The 13551-nt window shown below is 41.9% G+C and overlaps 3 protein-coding genes across 7 annotated transcripts in view; all 3 read right to left on the bottom strand.

Annotated features, from left to right (window-relative positions):
* Nucleotides 1-13551, bottom strand: part of 5-HT7 (5-hydroxytryptamine receptor 7) — a 50562-nt gene that overhangs the window by 21265 nt on the left and 15746 nt on the right. For 4 of the 5 annotated variants that reach the window (XM_017245662.3, XM_070281478.1, XM_017245663.3 and 1 more), the window contains exon 2: nt 13325-13352. The exons of the other annotated variant lie outside the window; for it this stretch is intronic. The gene's annotated coding sequence lies outside the window, so the exon portion shown is untranslated. The remainder of the gene's footprint in view (nt 1-13324; nt 13353-13551) is intronic. 5 annotated transcript variants of the gene reach the window in all.
* LOC108128204 (coiled-coil-helix-coiled-coil-helix domain-containing protein 10, mitochondrial) lies at nt 459-1024 on the bottom strand. The gene has a single exon (XM_017245667.3). It carries the CDS (start codon nt 907-909, stop codon nt 550-552), a length of 360 nt encoding a protein of 119 aa, XP_017101156.2. The 5' UTR covers nt 910-1024; the 3' UTR covers nt 459-549.
* Nucleotides 2608-3447, bottom strand: LOC108128203 (coiled-coil-helix-coiled-coil-helix domain-containing protein 10, mitochondrial). The gene has a single exon (XM_017245666.3). It carries the CDS (start codon nt 3347-3349, stop codon nt 2819-2821), a length of 531 nt encoding a protein of 176 aa, XP_017101155.2. The 5' UTR covers nt 3350-3447; the 3' UTR covers nt 2608-2818.

Below are 13551 nucleotides of genomic sequence, written 5' to 3'. Positions count from 1 at the left end.
TTAACTGAAAATGACAAAAAATAACAGCGCCAAAGGAGCAGCGAGCATATGACAATGGGTTTCGATCCAGCGGCTGGCTTTAAAGTGTTAAAAAAAGCACAAAAAATAAACGCCCGACCCAAGGACCTGTCATAAAGCATTTTAATTGTGTACCCACATCGCCTGAAATTGATTTGGGATCCCTGAGATCCATGGAAATGAAACACCAGAACAAAGGACCAAGTTTAACGATTGGAGGAATGGTTTTAGTGGTCGGAGTCTGTTTTAAAATTGATTTAAATATTTGAAAGTAAATAAATCGCCAAAAATTATATGAAGGAGCAAGACAGTGTTAAATGTAAAAAAAAGGAAATATATTATTGGCAGAAGTAAATAATATATTTAGAAATACTTTCAAAGAACCATCTCCTATTGAACTAATTTTCATTTTAAAACAAAAACATTCGATAGACTATGACTTATGAAAACAATGCAACTATTCGAATTTATTATGCCCAACAATGTGTTAGAGGCAATTGATTACAGATTATTTGAAAATAGTTCTCCGCCCTACAAATTGTAATGATGATGACAGTTGCGGACAGCATCGTTGAACTCCTTGCAGACATTCAGATCGGCGTTCTCCTCGGTGCACTTGAGGAACTGTTTCATCTCGAAGGCGCAAGGACCCTCTTGGACAAGGTCGCTGTGCTTGACTTGGCTCTTGGGGCCGTGGAACAAACCTATTATGCCAGCGCCCACGGCATGACCCACGGCCGAGCCGGCTGCCACGCCCGCAGCATGGGCGGCCACATCCTTGAAGGCGCCGCCAGTGCTTCTTACCACCGAGTCCTTGTTAGAGGGCTGCGCCACCGGCAGATGGCTGGCAGAGTGTGCCTTGGCCGAGGTGCTCTTGTTTCTGCGTGGCATCCTACTAGTCTCTTTGATTTTTGGCTCCCTAATTTGGGGATGTATTGGTGTTAAAAACAAACTGTATTGTGTTTTGACTTGCTTTCACTGGGAGAGCAGAATTTCAAATGCCTCATACGACTAAAACATGGCAGCTCGTAGGATCGAGGCCTCCCCCGAGAAATCCTTTGGCAGCTAATTCATATTGCATTGCCTGAAAGCTAATTGCCAAGTGCACGCCAGAGCGTCACCTGACTAACAGTCTGGCTGAAGGGCTAAAAAGCTATATATAATCGTATATGGAAAAAATGGTCTATTTCTCATTTGTTTTTCCTCCCGCGCTTTGCGTTTGCTTTTCCCATTTCCCGCACTAATTACGAACACATAATGAATTTGTCGGCAATCGCGAAAGGTATGAAAGCAAAACAAATACAAACTCCAGCTGGGTTTCCTTTGAATATTTTCCCAGGAGATGTGGACGAGCAGAGGGTAGAGCTGGTAGTCATTATAGTTTTTTGAAGGGTTTGTGCTCCAGGATTTAAATTGTATTCATAAAGGATTTCTTCATTGATTTAAATCTATTTGAAAACTATAAAATCACTAATAGCATGGATATTTTTTTAATGCAAATAATGCTCCCTAAAACATTAGAATAGTAGTTTGTAGAGTATTTCAAATGGCTAAATACTACCATTGCACCTGCTCGTAATGAAAGCACTTCGCTTTCCTTTTAGCCTTGTGCAACGGAAATACTTTAATTGGCCACGAACATGCAAAAGTTCATTGCGTTGACTATTTTTGGCTTTTGGGAACAAAATGAAAACACAGCGGCGGCAATTAGCCGAGCTGCCAGCCAAAGTTTAGGCATAATTCGAATTTGGCTTTGGTCTCCACATGCAGCGAGTTCATGCGGCAAACACAATATTTCATTAAATTATTGCAAACCGCATAACAACGACAAGGCAGAGGGAAACGGAAAACTGAAAGCTGAAAACAGAAAACTGAAAACCGAAAATGACCCGACTGCCACTGTTACTGCTGCAAATGCCACTTGATTGATGCTGTACGCTTTGCGGAAAATTCAGAGTACCGGGTTCCGCGTCCCGGGAAATTCAAAACCCACCCACGCATCCAGTACCAAACCACACCCGCACCAACATCCCCACACCCAACGCACCCACACCATGTTAATCAGCCGTATACAATTTCCACTCAGTCTGTTATGAATATTTAAGCAAATTATATTTGCTCGCTGAAAATTTCAGTAAATAGATGTGACAGCAGCTGATGCCACATCTGCAAAACCACAGAGACTCTTAATAAAAATAAAATGAAAAAACGACAAGAAAAGAGTCGGAATGCTAATTTCATTTTGTTTATTGTTTTGGCTACAACTTAATTGGCCCGTTCTCCAGCTTGGGGCCCGCAAAATGTTTATAAATCAATCAACATCAATAATGTTTCGGCATCTAAGATGGATGGCCCGAAATTCTGGCAAAGGAGATGAGTTCATGTTGATGGCGGCCCGCATAATGCCAATTAATTTTCTTTCAGCCCCAAGACGGCTTTTGGCGGGCGATTGTTAGGAATGTTTAATAAAAAAACAACTTTAATATGAAAAAAACGCTTTTTGTACTATTTGATATATGATATACAAACAAAAAATTAGGGTAATAATTGAAAATTACTTTACGTAAACCTAAATTATGGACTTAAATATTTCATCAGTATTTAAAATATATTTATTTCTCCAATTTATAGTTTGATTTTCAGAACATATTCTCGAAAGAGCTAAGATGTTATAGAGTTCTACATCAATTTCCAACCACTCTATGTGGTTTCTTCTGACCAATCTCTCTTTGTTTAAACCATATCTTAGCAATGTGTAATAATCGTATTTTCACAATTTTGATAATGGATCGTCGCAGTCTTAGACATTGTAGCGCCGTCGGCACTGCTGCATCGCCTCGTTGAACTCCTTACAGACGGAGATATCACTGTTCTCCTCAGTGCACTTGAGGAATTGTCGGAGCTCGAAGGCGCAAGGACCCTCTTCCACAAGTTCAGTGCGTTTGGCTGTCGGTGCCCCGCCTTCCGCCTGTGGGGCCGGAGCCTGATTCTTTCCACTGAACATGCCAGTAATGCCAGCGCCCACGGCATGACCCACAGCCGATCCTGCGGCCACTCCCGCCGCTGTAGTAGCCATGTCCTTAAACATGTCCCCAGTGCTCCGTCCCTTGGAGTCTGCGGCAGGAGATGCCGCCTGTGGGGGAGCTGCCGCCGCTGTCTTGGGAGGAGCTGGAGCTGGAGCGGTTTCCTTCTTGGGCTGCTGAACCGCCGGCAAGTTTTTGCTGCTACCTCGGGAGGACTTCGTGGCAAAGATGCTGCTGCTGCTGTTGCTGCGACTAGGTTGGCGACGCATTGACCCACTGGATCGGCCATCGGATCCCTGACGTGGCATCTTAACTGCCCAAAATCAAAATCAAAAGTTCGAGGAAAATACGGCTATGCACTTGCTTCTATCTAGAAATCTGAATTTGGAATGTAAAGGGGTAGGTGTAAACGTGAGTGAGTAGAGTGACAAGGCATACTGAGCAGGCGTCATGCCTGCTTATATTATATCTTCGAGATATAATAGTTCGATATTTTTATGCTAAAATATTATATTAACACACCAGCAGTATTACCAGCATGTTCCTCAGATCTTCATCATTGGGAATGTTTCCACTGCACTTTCATTACTTTTGATAGCCACTCACTCGCCTCCTAGCAGCTGTCCCACATTTTGTGGCAAACTTATTGCACACTGCCGTGATCTAGTGCCAGAGATATGCGAATTTCATTTGCATTCTGACAGAACTTCGGGCTATTTGCTAGGCGGGCTGCTGTTTGCTAATCTCCGACAGCCCATGCTGGCACGCTTTCAATTTGCAACTGCAACTTGCCTGCCACTCAAGTGTGCAATATTGCATAGCTGTGCTGATTGCACTTCGAGTGAATTAAGCAGCGGCTCTCGTGGCGGCCGCAGTGCGTATGATTAATATGGGCTAGATGGAGGCGAGAGTTGATTCCCAGCCCTCATTTACATGTCTGGCTGTTGTTCAGAGGCTAATTCATGGCTGGCAAGTGGCTCTCAAGTGCTTTTACACCCGCATTGAGCCCACCTCCGATATCCGTTCGCCAAGAATGATGCATACACGCCCCAATTACTTTGGCGATTTTCGCCAAAAAAACAAACATCAAGCTGAAAAACATAATTTAAGTTTGCCATACACCACCGTCTACCAGGATATCTGCATTCATAACTGCTGGCGGAGAATCAGGAAAATAGGAATGGGCCATGTGGGGAACGGGAATGGAAAACATTTCAAATGCGGTAAATTACAGTTAACGATTTTGTAGCACAGCAATTTGCTTTATCTACAGACTTCTATCGGCGGTTTGTAAATGTATTTCCACGTAGTAGCCACTGCCACTGCCACTGCTACTTCGGCTGCTATTCTTTCCCCGACAATGGCGTTTGTTTTGCATGTCAGCCGCTGGTGTTATCCGGGCTAGACCGCCACCTTTTCCACTGGTCATTGGCCAGGACGAAAGCCAAACCATTGAGGCCAGCATGTCCGAGTGTGCCGGCACTGAAAACAATAAAGTCCTGAGTCTAATGGATCCTCTGGCGCAACAAACTAAGGCCTAGAATCATTATGCCAAAAATAATAATAAAAAGAACCATTTTTTTCCAGTGCACAGTTGCGGCTAACAAATGTAGAAAGAACGCCATAAAGGTGTTGAAATAACTGCTGCCGTGTTGGGGGCGCCCCTTTTCGTTTTTCGTTTCTTGGGCTCTCAATTGTTACTGCGTTTTATGGTTATTGTGTTGGGGGCGCAATCCAAATTGCTGCCACATAATTATGTCGCAGACAAAGAACGGAATATACCTACAGTAATTCTAGTTAAACCCAAAGTTGCAGTTAACAGCGACAGAAAAATACGGTAGAGATTTCTTTTTATTTCCAAACGGCAACATCAAAGTTTATGCAATTGCCAGAAAAAGTTGCGGATCTCACACCTGGATAAGCTCAACTTTCCATGTCTAATTAGCAAGCGACAGCTCCAGTTTCATTTCCATTTTCAGTTTCAGTGGCAGGAAACTAATTTATACAAAAACTCACTTCGTCCAGGCAATCAAATAATGGAAAGGAGAACTTTTAATTTGCCAACACTCTGACAACGCACGCAATGCAAAAACCACTGTAAAGTCCCAAAGGAACTCCAAAGGACACGGCAAAAAAGAAACAGGAGCCAACTGCAAGGGACTCTCACTGAGGCTAAATCAGTTACTAATTGCATGGAAATGATGATGGCAGAGCGATAAGAAAGCAATTTCAATCTACAGGCATCGATTGTTTTAAGCTTTTTTGCAGGACACTGAAAGAAATTGCTTCTGTTGGGATATGAAATGCTTTAATAAAAGTTAAAAAATTCAATAAAACACGATTTAAAATATAATACCATTTTAGCAATTCCATGTTCTTGTTGTAACCCTCCCTGATTCGTAGTACTCCATTTTGTTTTCATCAAGTGTCAGCCGGCAATTCCTGTTCCTTGACTAATGATCGCGTGCCAATGGAATCGCCAATGCAATCGGCCAATGCAATAGTGCTACTTCACGCACGTATATTGTCCCGAGGACGGACAAGTAAATGAATTTAGATTCTAGGGTTCTCCGATTGGAGCAGAGGTCAACACTTTCCAGTCATTTTTTTAGCTTAGCAAACAGGGTCTTAATTATGTACGCGAAAGTGGAAAATATGTATAAACATTCTTTTTGCTTATTAGCTGGGACCCGAAACTAAGCTGGAAATTAATGACTGCAGTTGGGAGAAGGAGACGAAAGGATGCAAGGACTTCATTGTGAAAGCTTCAGAACTTGGTAATGGCCAGATTAAATTTTGCGCCTGTTCTTTCTTGCTGACTTTTCCACTTTTCTGCCTTATGAAGAGCAGAACGCGAAAAGTTTGTGGCTTCGAGGGGTGAGTTCAATGTTTAAGTAGCCGCGAAAGAAGTTTTTAATGAAAATAAATCATGCGCACACTCGACTGCCTACAAAGGCCCCGGCCAGGGCTCCGGGCCAGGACTTATCGCACGGGAATAAGCCAAGACTAAGCCAGTGTCCCTTATGCGACGCCGCCACGCAAGGCGGTTTCACAGCAAAAAAATTTATGGACTTGCTCCAGTTGACATTCAATATAAATCAGGGCGATGCAATTAGGAACAGAGCTAAATTAGACCGGATCACGAGACACTGTCCCAGGACTATCATCATTTTCAAACCCCAACTCCCACTGACTAAAAGACACCCCCCGGACACACACCTCCCATGTGCCACCTCATGTGTACATAGCTGAAATACCTCTGGCCACAGGTGTTTATTTAATTAATTTACATAAATCAACTGGCACACACACTCGAACGGAATAGGCATGCACATGTGCACATGGGCTGGATTACCCTAGCATTTAATAAGTAATTAATTTTAAATCAGCTTATTGACCCGGCCTAAAAACTGTTTACACTAATTAAATGACAGGCCTGCAGAGAAAATAAATAGAGTTAAGCTTTCATATATTTATAATGCGGTGCCCACGCGGCGTATACGCGATGTTGACTATGAAGTCGGATTATGGCATAAAGTAAATCAGGCAGATAATTATGCAAATTATTTTCCGATTCTATAAAACCGACAGCTGAGCACCTTCCTAAAAACACTTTTAAAGCTCAAATGTTGTCAAGAGTTAGGTATAAGGCTCCTTTCAGACCGGTAACTAATTGCCGATGTCAGCTACAAATTCCTCGCTCGATTGTCTGCAGAATTTCACAAGAAATAAATTGCTCCAAGACAAATAAATAATGCATGGTTAAAGCAAGTGGGGGACATGCAAATAATGGCGGTCTCTTTCCACCTGGCAAATCACTTTGAGTTATTGTATTTAGCCTTCAACGCGGCCCGGCCAAAGAGCTAAGTAAAATAAATATTTTAAAGCCTGAACACACTCCGGCCAAGGTGTCTAACGGGCACGCACTTTGGGCGATGATTGATATGGCATCCATGGGCGTAACATCGAAGGGGCGCCCAGTCAGAAAGTTTGCCTTCACAGCCCCCTCAGCCACCCCCTGTTCCACAGCCTTTGCCAAACACAGAAAACGTCGAGTGTCAAAGTTTTTGTGCGCGCTTAGCGCATTTGATGAATTGTTAAAAGAAAATCGCGCGTATGTGTAAACATTTTGGTCTATTCCGGGGATAGGACAAAGGAATTCGTGACAGCCATACACGGAAACAAAATATTAGGCTTGAAATTACAAATATTTGACCTGAAATTAATGGTTTTCAGTAAGGATATTTTAAAGGAATTTTTCACATGCCCCATTTAAGTGAAATTACGATTCAAATACTTATTTAGATATAAATTAAAATCTGTAAATTAAGATCCTAATACGAGCAAGATCTGTTGGTTTTCAATCTTAAAAAAAATTGAAGAAAAAACGAACTAAAATTATTAACTAACTATGTATTTAATATATACCAAAGTAAAAACCACAAAGACGGCTATATTTAATTTCTTGACTATGCGATATCCGGTACCTATCTTTTCCACCAACATATTTTCGTTTAATAAAGTTTATTTTAAGATTATTTGCTTATTATTGTTCATTCTTCTGTTTTTATAAAGAAACTTAACAGTTATAACATAACTCTATAAAAAATCGACAAATTTGTCCGAATTTTTTCTCTTAGGTATATATTAGTCTTTGGTTTAGTTTGACTTCAAAACATTAAATCGGGATATAAATGGGTTTTAAAGATAAATTAGCCATAAAATTACCCTTAAAGGTATTTTTTATATATTTTTCTCTGTGCATTATTTCGTAATTTTATATGTATGTGTGAAAATCAACAGCACCAGCCGAGGGAAAAGAACGTGCGAAGCTGTTTGAAGCCGCCGACTAACGCTCGGCGGAAGCTCAAGCAGCTGCTGATGATGATGGCGGTTACTGTCGGTAAACAGAAAAGAACTCAACTGAGGAAAAACGAACTGAGGAAATCGCAGCGGGTCGAAAAACATTGACTAGTTAATACCCTTTAGCACAGAGCGCCCGATATCGGAGATAAAGGTATTTATCAATGAGCCACTGAACTTTAATTAAAAAGTGAATGAAAAGAATTCTACCCTTCAAGTTTGAATGAAAGAATTAAGAAAATAAAGCTTCATAGACGTCGAAGAATTATACAAATGAAAATCCGTTGAAGTAGTATTAATACAAAGGAAAATGCTAAAAGTCATGTGACTTTACGGTCTGCAATTCAAACAAATTTTGGGGTAATTTGCTGAATGAATCACTTGCCCAAATATCCATGTGAATCATACATATGCTAATGTTCCGGATGCTAAAATTAGCAGGAAAAAGTCTATTTATTTAATGTTTAATGCCCGTCTAGTCACTCTATTTTTCCTGTAAGGGTATATCCATTCAGACTCTGGATGGGCGGAAAACTTTTTGCAGGCTCTTCACTTTTAATCTGTCTTAGAGCAACTAATACACGCACATAAGTACACAGCCCAGTACACACACTCTCACACCGACTTGTGCAAATATATGCATATGTGAGCTGTCATTCCGCATCCCCTGGACGAAGAAGCCCCAGAATTCCGGGTATCTGGTATTTATTCGGATTCTGCGTAGGCACCTAATCCTTGTCAGAGAAGCCACATTCGGTGGGTAAGCGGAGGAAATGGAACGACACACATACATACACACGCCATACACACTCCCATACTTCTGGTATATACATATGGCAGGGACACTCATCACATCAAATCATCAATCACATGCCTTGGTGATTCATTGATAAGCTTTTCCTTTCTGCTCTGCGGATCCAGCCGTTGAAGGACTCGGCTCTCTGGTGGGGGTCCTGGCGGCAATCATGTTAATAATGCCGCAAGAAGTTGGCCACGTTCGCATACCAGCCATTAGCCTGGCCATTAGGCTTTCCAGCCCACCTCTGCTCTGCCCTTTCTGGCCGGGCAATTAATTTAAAGAGCTTTAAAGCAACTCAGAATCGCCAAAAACGTAACAACTCCAAAAGAGAAAATTTAAAATTAAATGAAATGAAACAGCAAAGTGAATTTGTTTATTTTGATTTTTGGAAAATCAATTTTGAATTCGTTGTTTATTTTTGATGTGGTTATCCGGCCAGCATCCATGGCCGTGTAAACAAATCGACCAATTTTTTCGCAGATGCCACAAACAGACACGCACACTGAATTCTCCCTGTCAGCATTAGCTGTGTTTTTTGTGCCCTCTCAAAAAATATATTTGTATATATCTTGTATATAGAATAAATGCGCAGAGGCAGGGCTGCAAAAAATTCAATATATAAAGTGGTGTGGCGCGAGGTGCGTGTTGCTGTTTTTGTGCCATTAGTGTCACAAGTGTAATTGTTTTTTAATCGCATTGATAGCACCCGCCAGAAACAAATTCCACACACGAAATTATTTCGAGAGTGTGCTGAAACCACTTGAAAAACGCCAAGAGCTTTGAAAGTGACCCAAAAAAACAAAAACAAGCGAGAGTGCTCTCGGGCGAGTGGGTGTGCGCTAATGCCCGCAAACAAACAAAGGCAAAGGGCAAAGGCATCCGACTCAAGCCCCCGCCCGCTAAACTATGAAATGCTGCTGCACATCAAAATGGCGATAAAAATTTTACATAATGCCTGTACCACACACACACACACACACAGAAAAAGAGGAAAATGGCGGGAATCGTGTAAACGAGGAGACCACATAAGTGACTGGCAAATGGCAAGTGACACTTGAAAGTGGAAAACCCAGAGGTGTGATGGAGGAAATGGACTGACTGGAAATTATATGGCTTCTCCGACAGATAAACTAAAGTACTATAATCCGAATTAAATTTTCATTTGAATTCCAAGTTAGAATGAGCTGTCGAGCACCCATCTGTAATCGAATTCGCCTCCAATGGCTACGGTATCCATTGTTTTAGCTCAGTGCTAATGGGGATTGGATATCTGGCTTTCCACCAAATACGGAGGACTGTTGCAAAATGCATTATATCAGTTTCGCCTTCGGCCACCACCTCATTCATATACCATATCCTTGGATAAGGACGTCTTCGCTATAGATTTATGCACACATATACTCTGAATACTGTATATACTGGTTGGGAGAAGTGCCCCGAGCTGGGTTTTAATAAACCAACCAATAGGATGACCATCAGTAGGAAACGTGCCACAAGCGCAATGTAAGATTTGATAAAAAGCCATAAAAGGCAAGCACAGCAAAACTTAAGGCCAAGACTATAAAATAATAATGAAGTCAATTTCAATGATGTTCTTGTGGCCAGAAGAGCACAACACAGCTTAACTCGATCCATCCCACCGCCCTTAACCCTGGAGAACGCTTCTGTATGTTGTGTTATTTGCTTGTTTTTTTATTTTGTTGTTTGTTATTGCTATTATTGCTCTTGTTTTGGATAGCAAAGGGCGGCCAGGGCAACAAAAAAATGTAAGTAAATGAAACCAAAACAAAACAAAACAAAACAAAAGCCTCACGTCACATCATTTCCTGCAGCGATTTTCGTGTCTTGCCTTTGACGTTCGCCCCTAAAAGGTTGTGCTTAAAATTTTCCGCTTTTTATGGCAATTAGCTTATGATTTTCATTGTTATTGTTATTGTAAGGCAATAACAACCGAGCCACACACACACAAACAAACAGCCAGCCAGGCACACCCATCCCGGATAGTTTATTTAACGGCACACGTATGTAATTTACGACAATTTAAAGTAAACAACTCTCCCATTAAATCGGTAATGGGTGGTCAAGGCGAAGAGACTAGTCGGATAATGGGAAGAGCAAAAGGAAGAGCGGGCCAAATGGAAAAAAGTTGGCTAATTGTATAGCCTATCGCCATTTTGATGTGCTTATAGCTGTCATGTTTCGTAGACTTTGCAGAAAATTCTGCGCAAGTTACCCAAAGCCACTTAAAACTTGATCATTTAAAAGTTTCACAGACCCACCCCTGAGGACCACCTCTTGAATAATTCACTCCATCCCCAGGGGACGAAAACGACCTGTTGGCCCATTAACAACTGTCGTGTAATACCTTGGTTCAGTACAATTACAATAACTAATTCGGAGCTAATCCGGCCGCATGTTTCCGACCTAATTGGTCAGTGTTTTCCTGGGGAACTGGAGCGGGTTAAATGCTCTTTTTGTGCACCTTTCGGGCCAAATCAAAACACGCTCTGCGAGTGCCTAAGCGTGTTAGTGTCAAGCGGCTTATCTATTATCATTTCGATGAATTTTGAATGGGCTGGGTAACAGTAAACCTTTGTCTGCTTTCACGTCTGGGGCTTCATTACGCTTGATTTCTTGTGCCCCCAAAAAAAATGGGAAAACACACACAGCCACCGAGCCACAAAGAGACAGAGAAAGAAAAGGCCTTCTTCAAGAGATAGGACTTCCAAGTCCCGGCATTATAATGCCTAGGATACTTGGGAAGTCTTACAAATCTTGCACAGTGGGGAAAAATAGTACAAATTGACTATCTTTAAGTAAGATTTGTCATTTTCATTTTAAGTTAAAGATTTTAAATACATTTAGGGGTAAAAATTAAAGAAAAATAATAAGCAATACAATATAAGGATTAATTTTTATGAGGATTTTAAAACAAAACAATCATTTGTACAAGCATTGTTTTCTTTCAAGTGTATTGGCTCACATGATGAGGCTGTGAAATGCGTTTTTCTTTCGTCGCACGCTCATCCTGCCACAAGACTGGCATGCCGTCGACAGGATGTGGTCACAGGATGCGAGTTTCCTTGCCCAAGGACTTGGAGCTGCAGTCGAGTGACCAACCCAATGACTGACATCACTGTAAACAGCCGGAGGGACCGAAACGAGAGTCCTAGGTAAACAGTCCCGGCCACATAATGAACTGACTGTTGGGACTTCACACTCTTGCTATAGCCCCGAACTCAGCACCTGTGCCGCTTTTTCCCAACCCCCCGCTTTGACCGCCAACACGGCACCTGTTGATGGAAAAGTCGTTTCGCTGCTCGCTCGGGCCGTCGCACAAAAGCGAGCAACACTTTTTGCCCATTTACCAAGTTTATGCAATTTACACAAGCCCGTCAACAGTCACACGTCTCGTTGGCCACACCACCCAGCCCACGCCCCGTCCACGCCCACGCCCACCTGCTAACCCCACACGATCCCTTTCTAGATCCCCCCCTTAAGCCATTTAAATGCCCTACTTCCCTGGCCGTTCTGCTGCTGCCTTTATGCACACACTGCGCTAACCGCAAGCGTTTCGGTCTGAATAATTGACCAACAGACAAAAGCACCAACAAAAACTGCTCTACTTATATATACAACATATACACAGGTATGAGGCAAAAAAAAATAATGGAAAAAACCGAGCTGGTACCACAGCAAAGCAACAAACCGAACCAGGCAAGGACGCAAAACAAATGAATAAACAAAATTTATGAAGCGCAACCGCAAAGTTAAGCGTTGTCCAGTTTGTGATTTAATCTCGGGCTCCGGGTATCGGTGAGGTCCTAGGGAACAGTCTCTTCATATATCACAGAAAACAGTAGAGAAGTTTCACAACCACATGTCTCTAACAGGACTCGTCAAATTTGTCCAACAAGGTGTAACAAAAATTTGGTTAGCGTTTTCATGACTAACGACAAGTTTAAATCAAAAACAAAAATGTGCAGCTCTTTAAGAATTGAAATATCCTAACATTCCATGTCTTTGGATAATCCAAATTGAAAAGCGAACAAAAAAAGATTTATCTCCACCCACCTTTTCAATACAAAAATCATCAAATTTGTCCATCAAGGTGTACAAATATTTAGCCAGAGCTGTTTGTATCTCATATTCGAAATGTTGATAACAAATACTCGATGGAGGGACGTTGGCCAGGCACGTAACTAATTTATTTATGTATTTCTTAGTCGCCGCATTCACACAAAGGACCCTCGAATTGCCACGTTTTTTGTTATCCTGCCCACAGGCACATTAGCCGCAACGGATGTTGGCCTTTTCATGCTCAGTTGGGCACAAAGAAGGTTAGAGGCGGTTGCTTGCCCAGAAAGACCAAGAAATGTTTTATTCTCCTCCGCTTGTTTTTTTTTTTTGTGTTGGCCAAACAAGTGGACCTTCGAACTGACCAACTGAACAGAAATGTCAATAAATTCATATGAAGTTATCTCTTCCAGACAGCTTAATGCGAATTTTTATGGCCTAATCTAGAGTCAAATTTTTCTGGCGCTCCGCTCGAGTGGAATGCTCTCCACTCTGTGTGTGTTTCAAATCCCAAATGGCTTCGTAGTCGAATTCACGGACTCACCTCGTTACCTCGTTCAGTGCCGTTCCATCTGCAACGAAAGCGGAGAAAGAAATATGGAAACGGGTGAGTATGGCTCCTTTAGTCATTGGATTATTAGAAAGTGCTTCAGTGAGTATCCCAAACCGGCAAACATTATCCCCACTTCCCGGGAGTATCTATGGCAACTATCGACTAACTGAGTCCCCACATATGCTGACTGCTGGCTCTGGCTGTCGGCCATTTGATGA

Source organism: Drosophila bipectinata, chromosome 3R (assembly GCF_030179905.1).
Source record: "Drosophila bipectinata strain 14024-0381.07 chromosome 3R, DbipHiC1v2, whole genome shotgun sequence".
In the NCBI taxonomy this organism is placed as follows: Eukaryota; Metazoa; Arthropoda; class Insecta; order Diptera; family Drosophilidae; genus Drosophila; species Drosophila bipectinata.
The sequence above is the reverse complement of the archived record's forward strand: the minus strand, read 5'-3'. Positions and strand labels throughout refer to the sequence as shown.

Bases quoted from the DNA above. Each gene is read 5' to 3' on its own strand.
- LOC108128203 (XM_017245666.3), bottom strand. From the start codon at position 3,349: ATGCCACGTCAGGGATCCGATGGCCGATCCAGTGGGTCAATGCGTCGC.
- LOC108128204 (XM_017245667.3), bottom strand. From the start codon at position 909: ATGCCACGCAGAAACAAGAGCACCTCGGCCAAGGCACACTCTGCCAGC.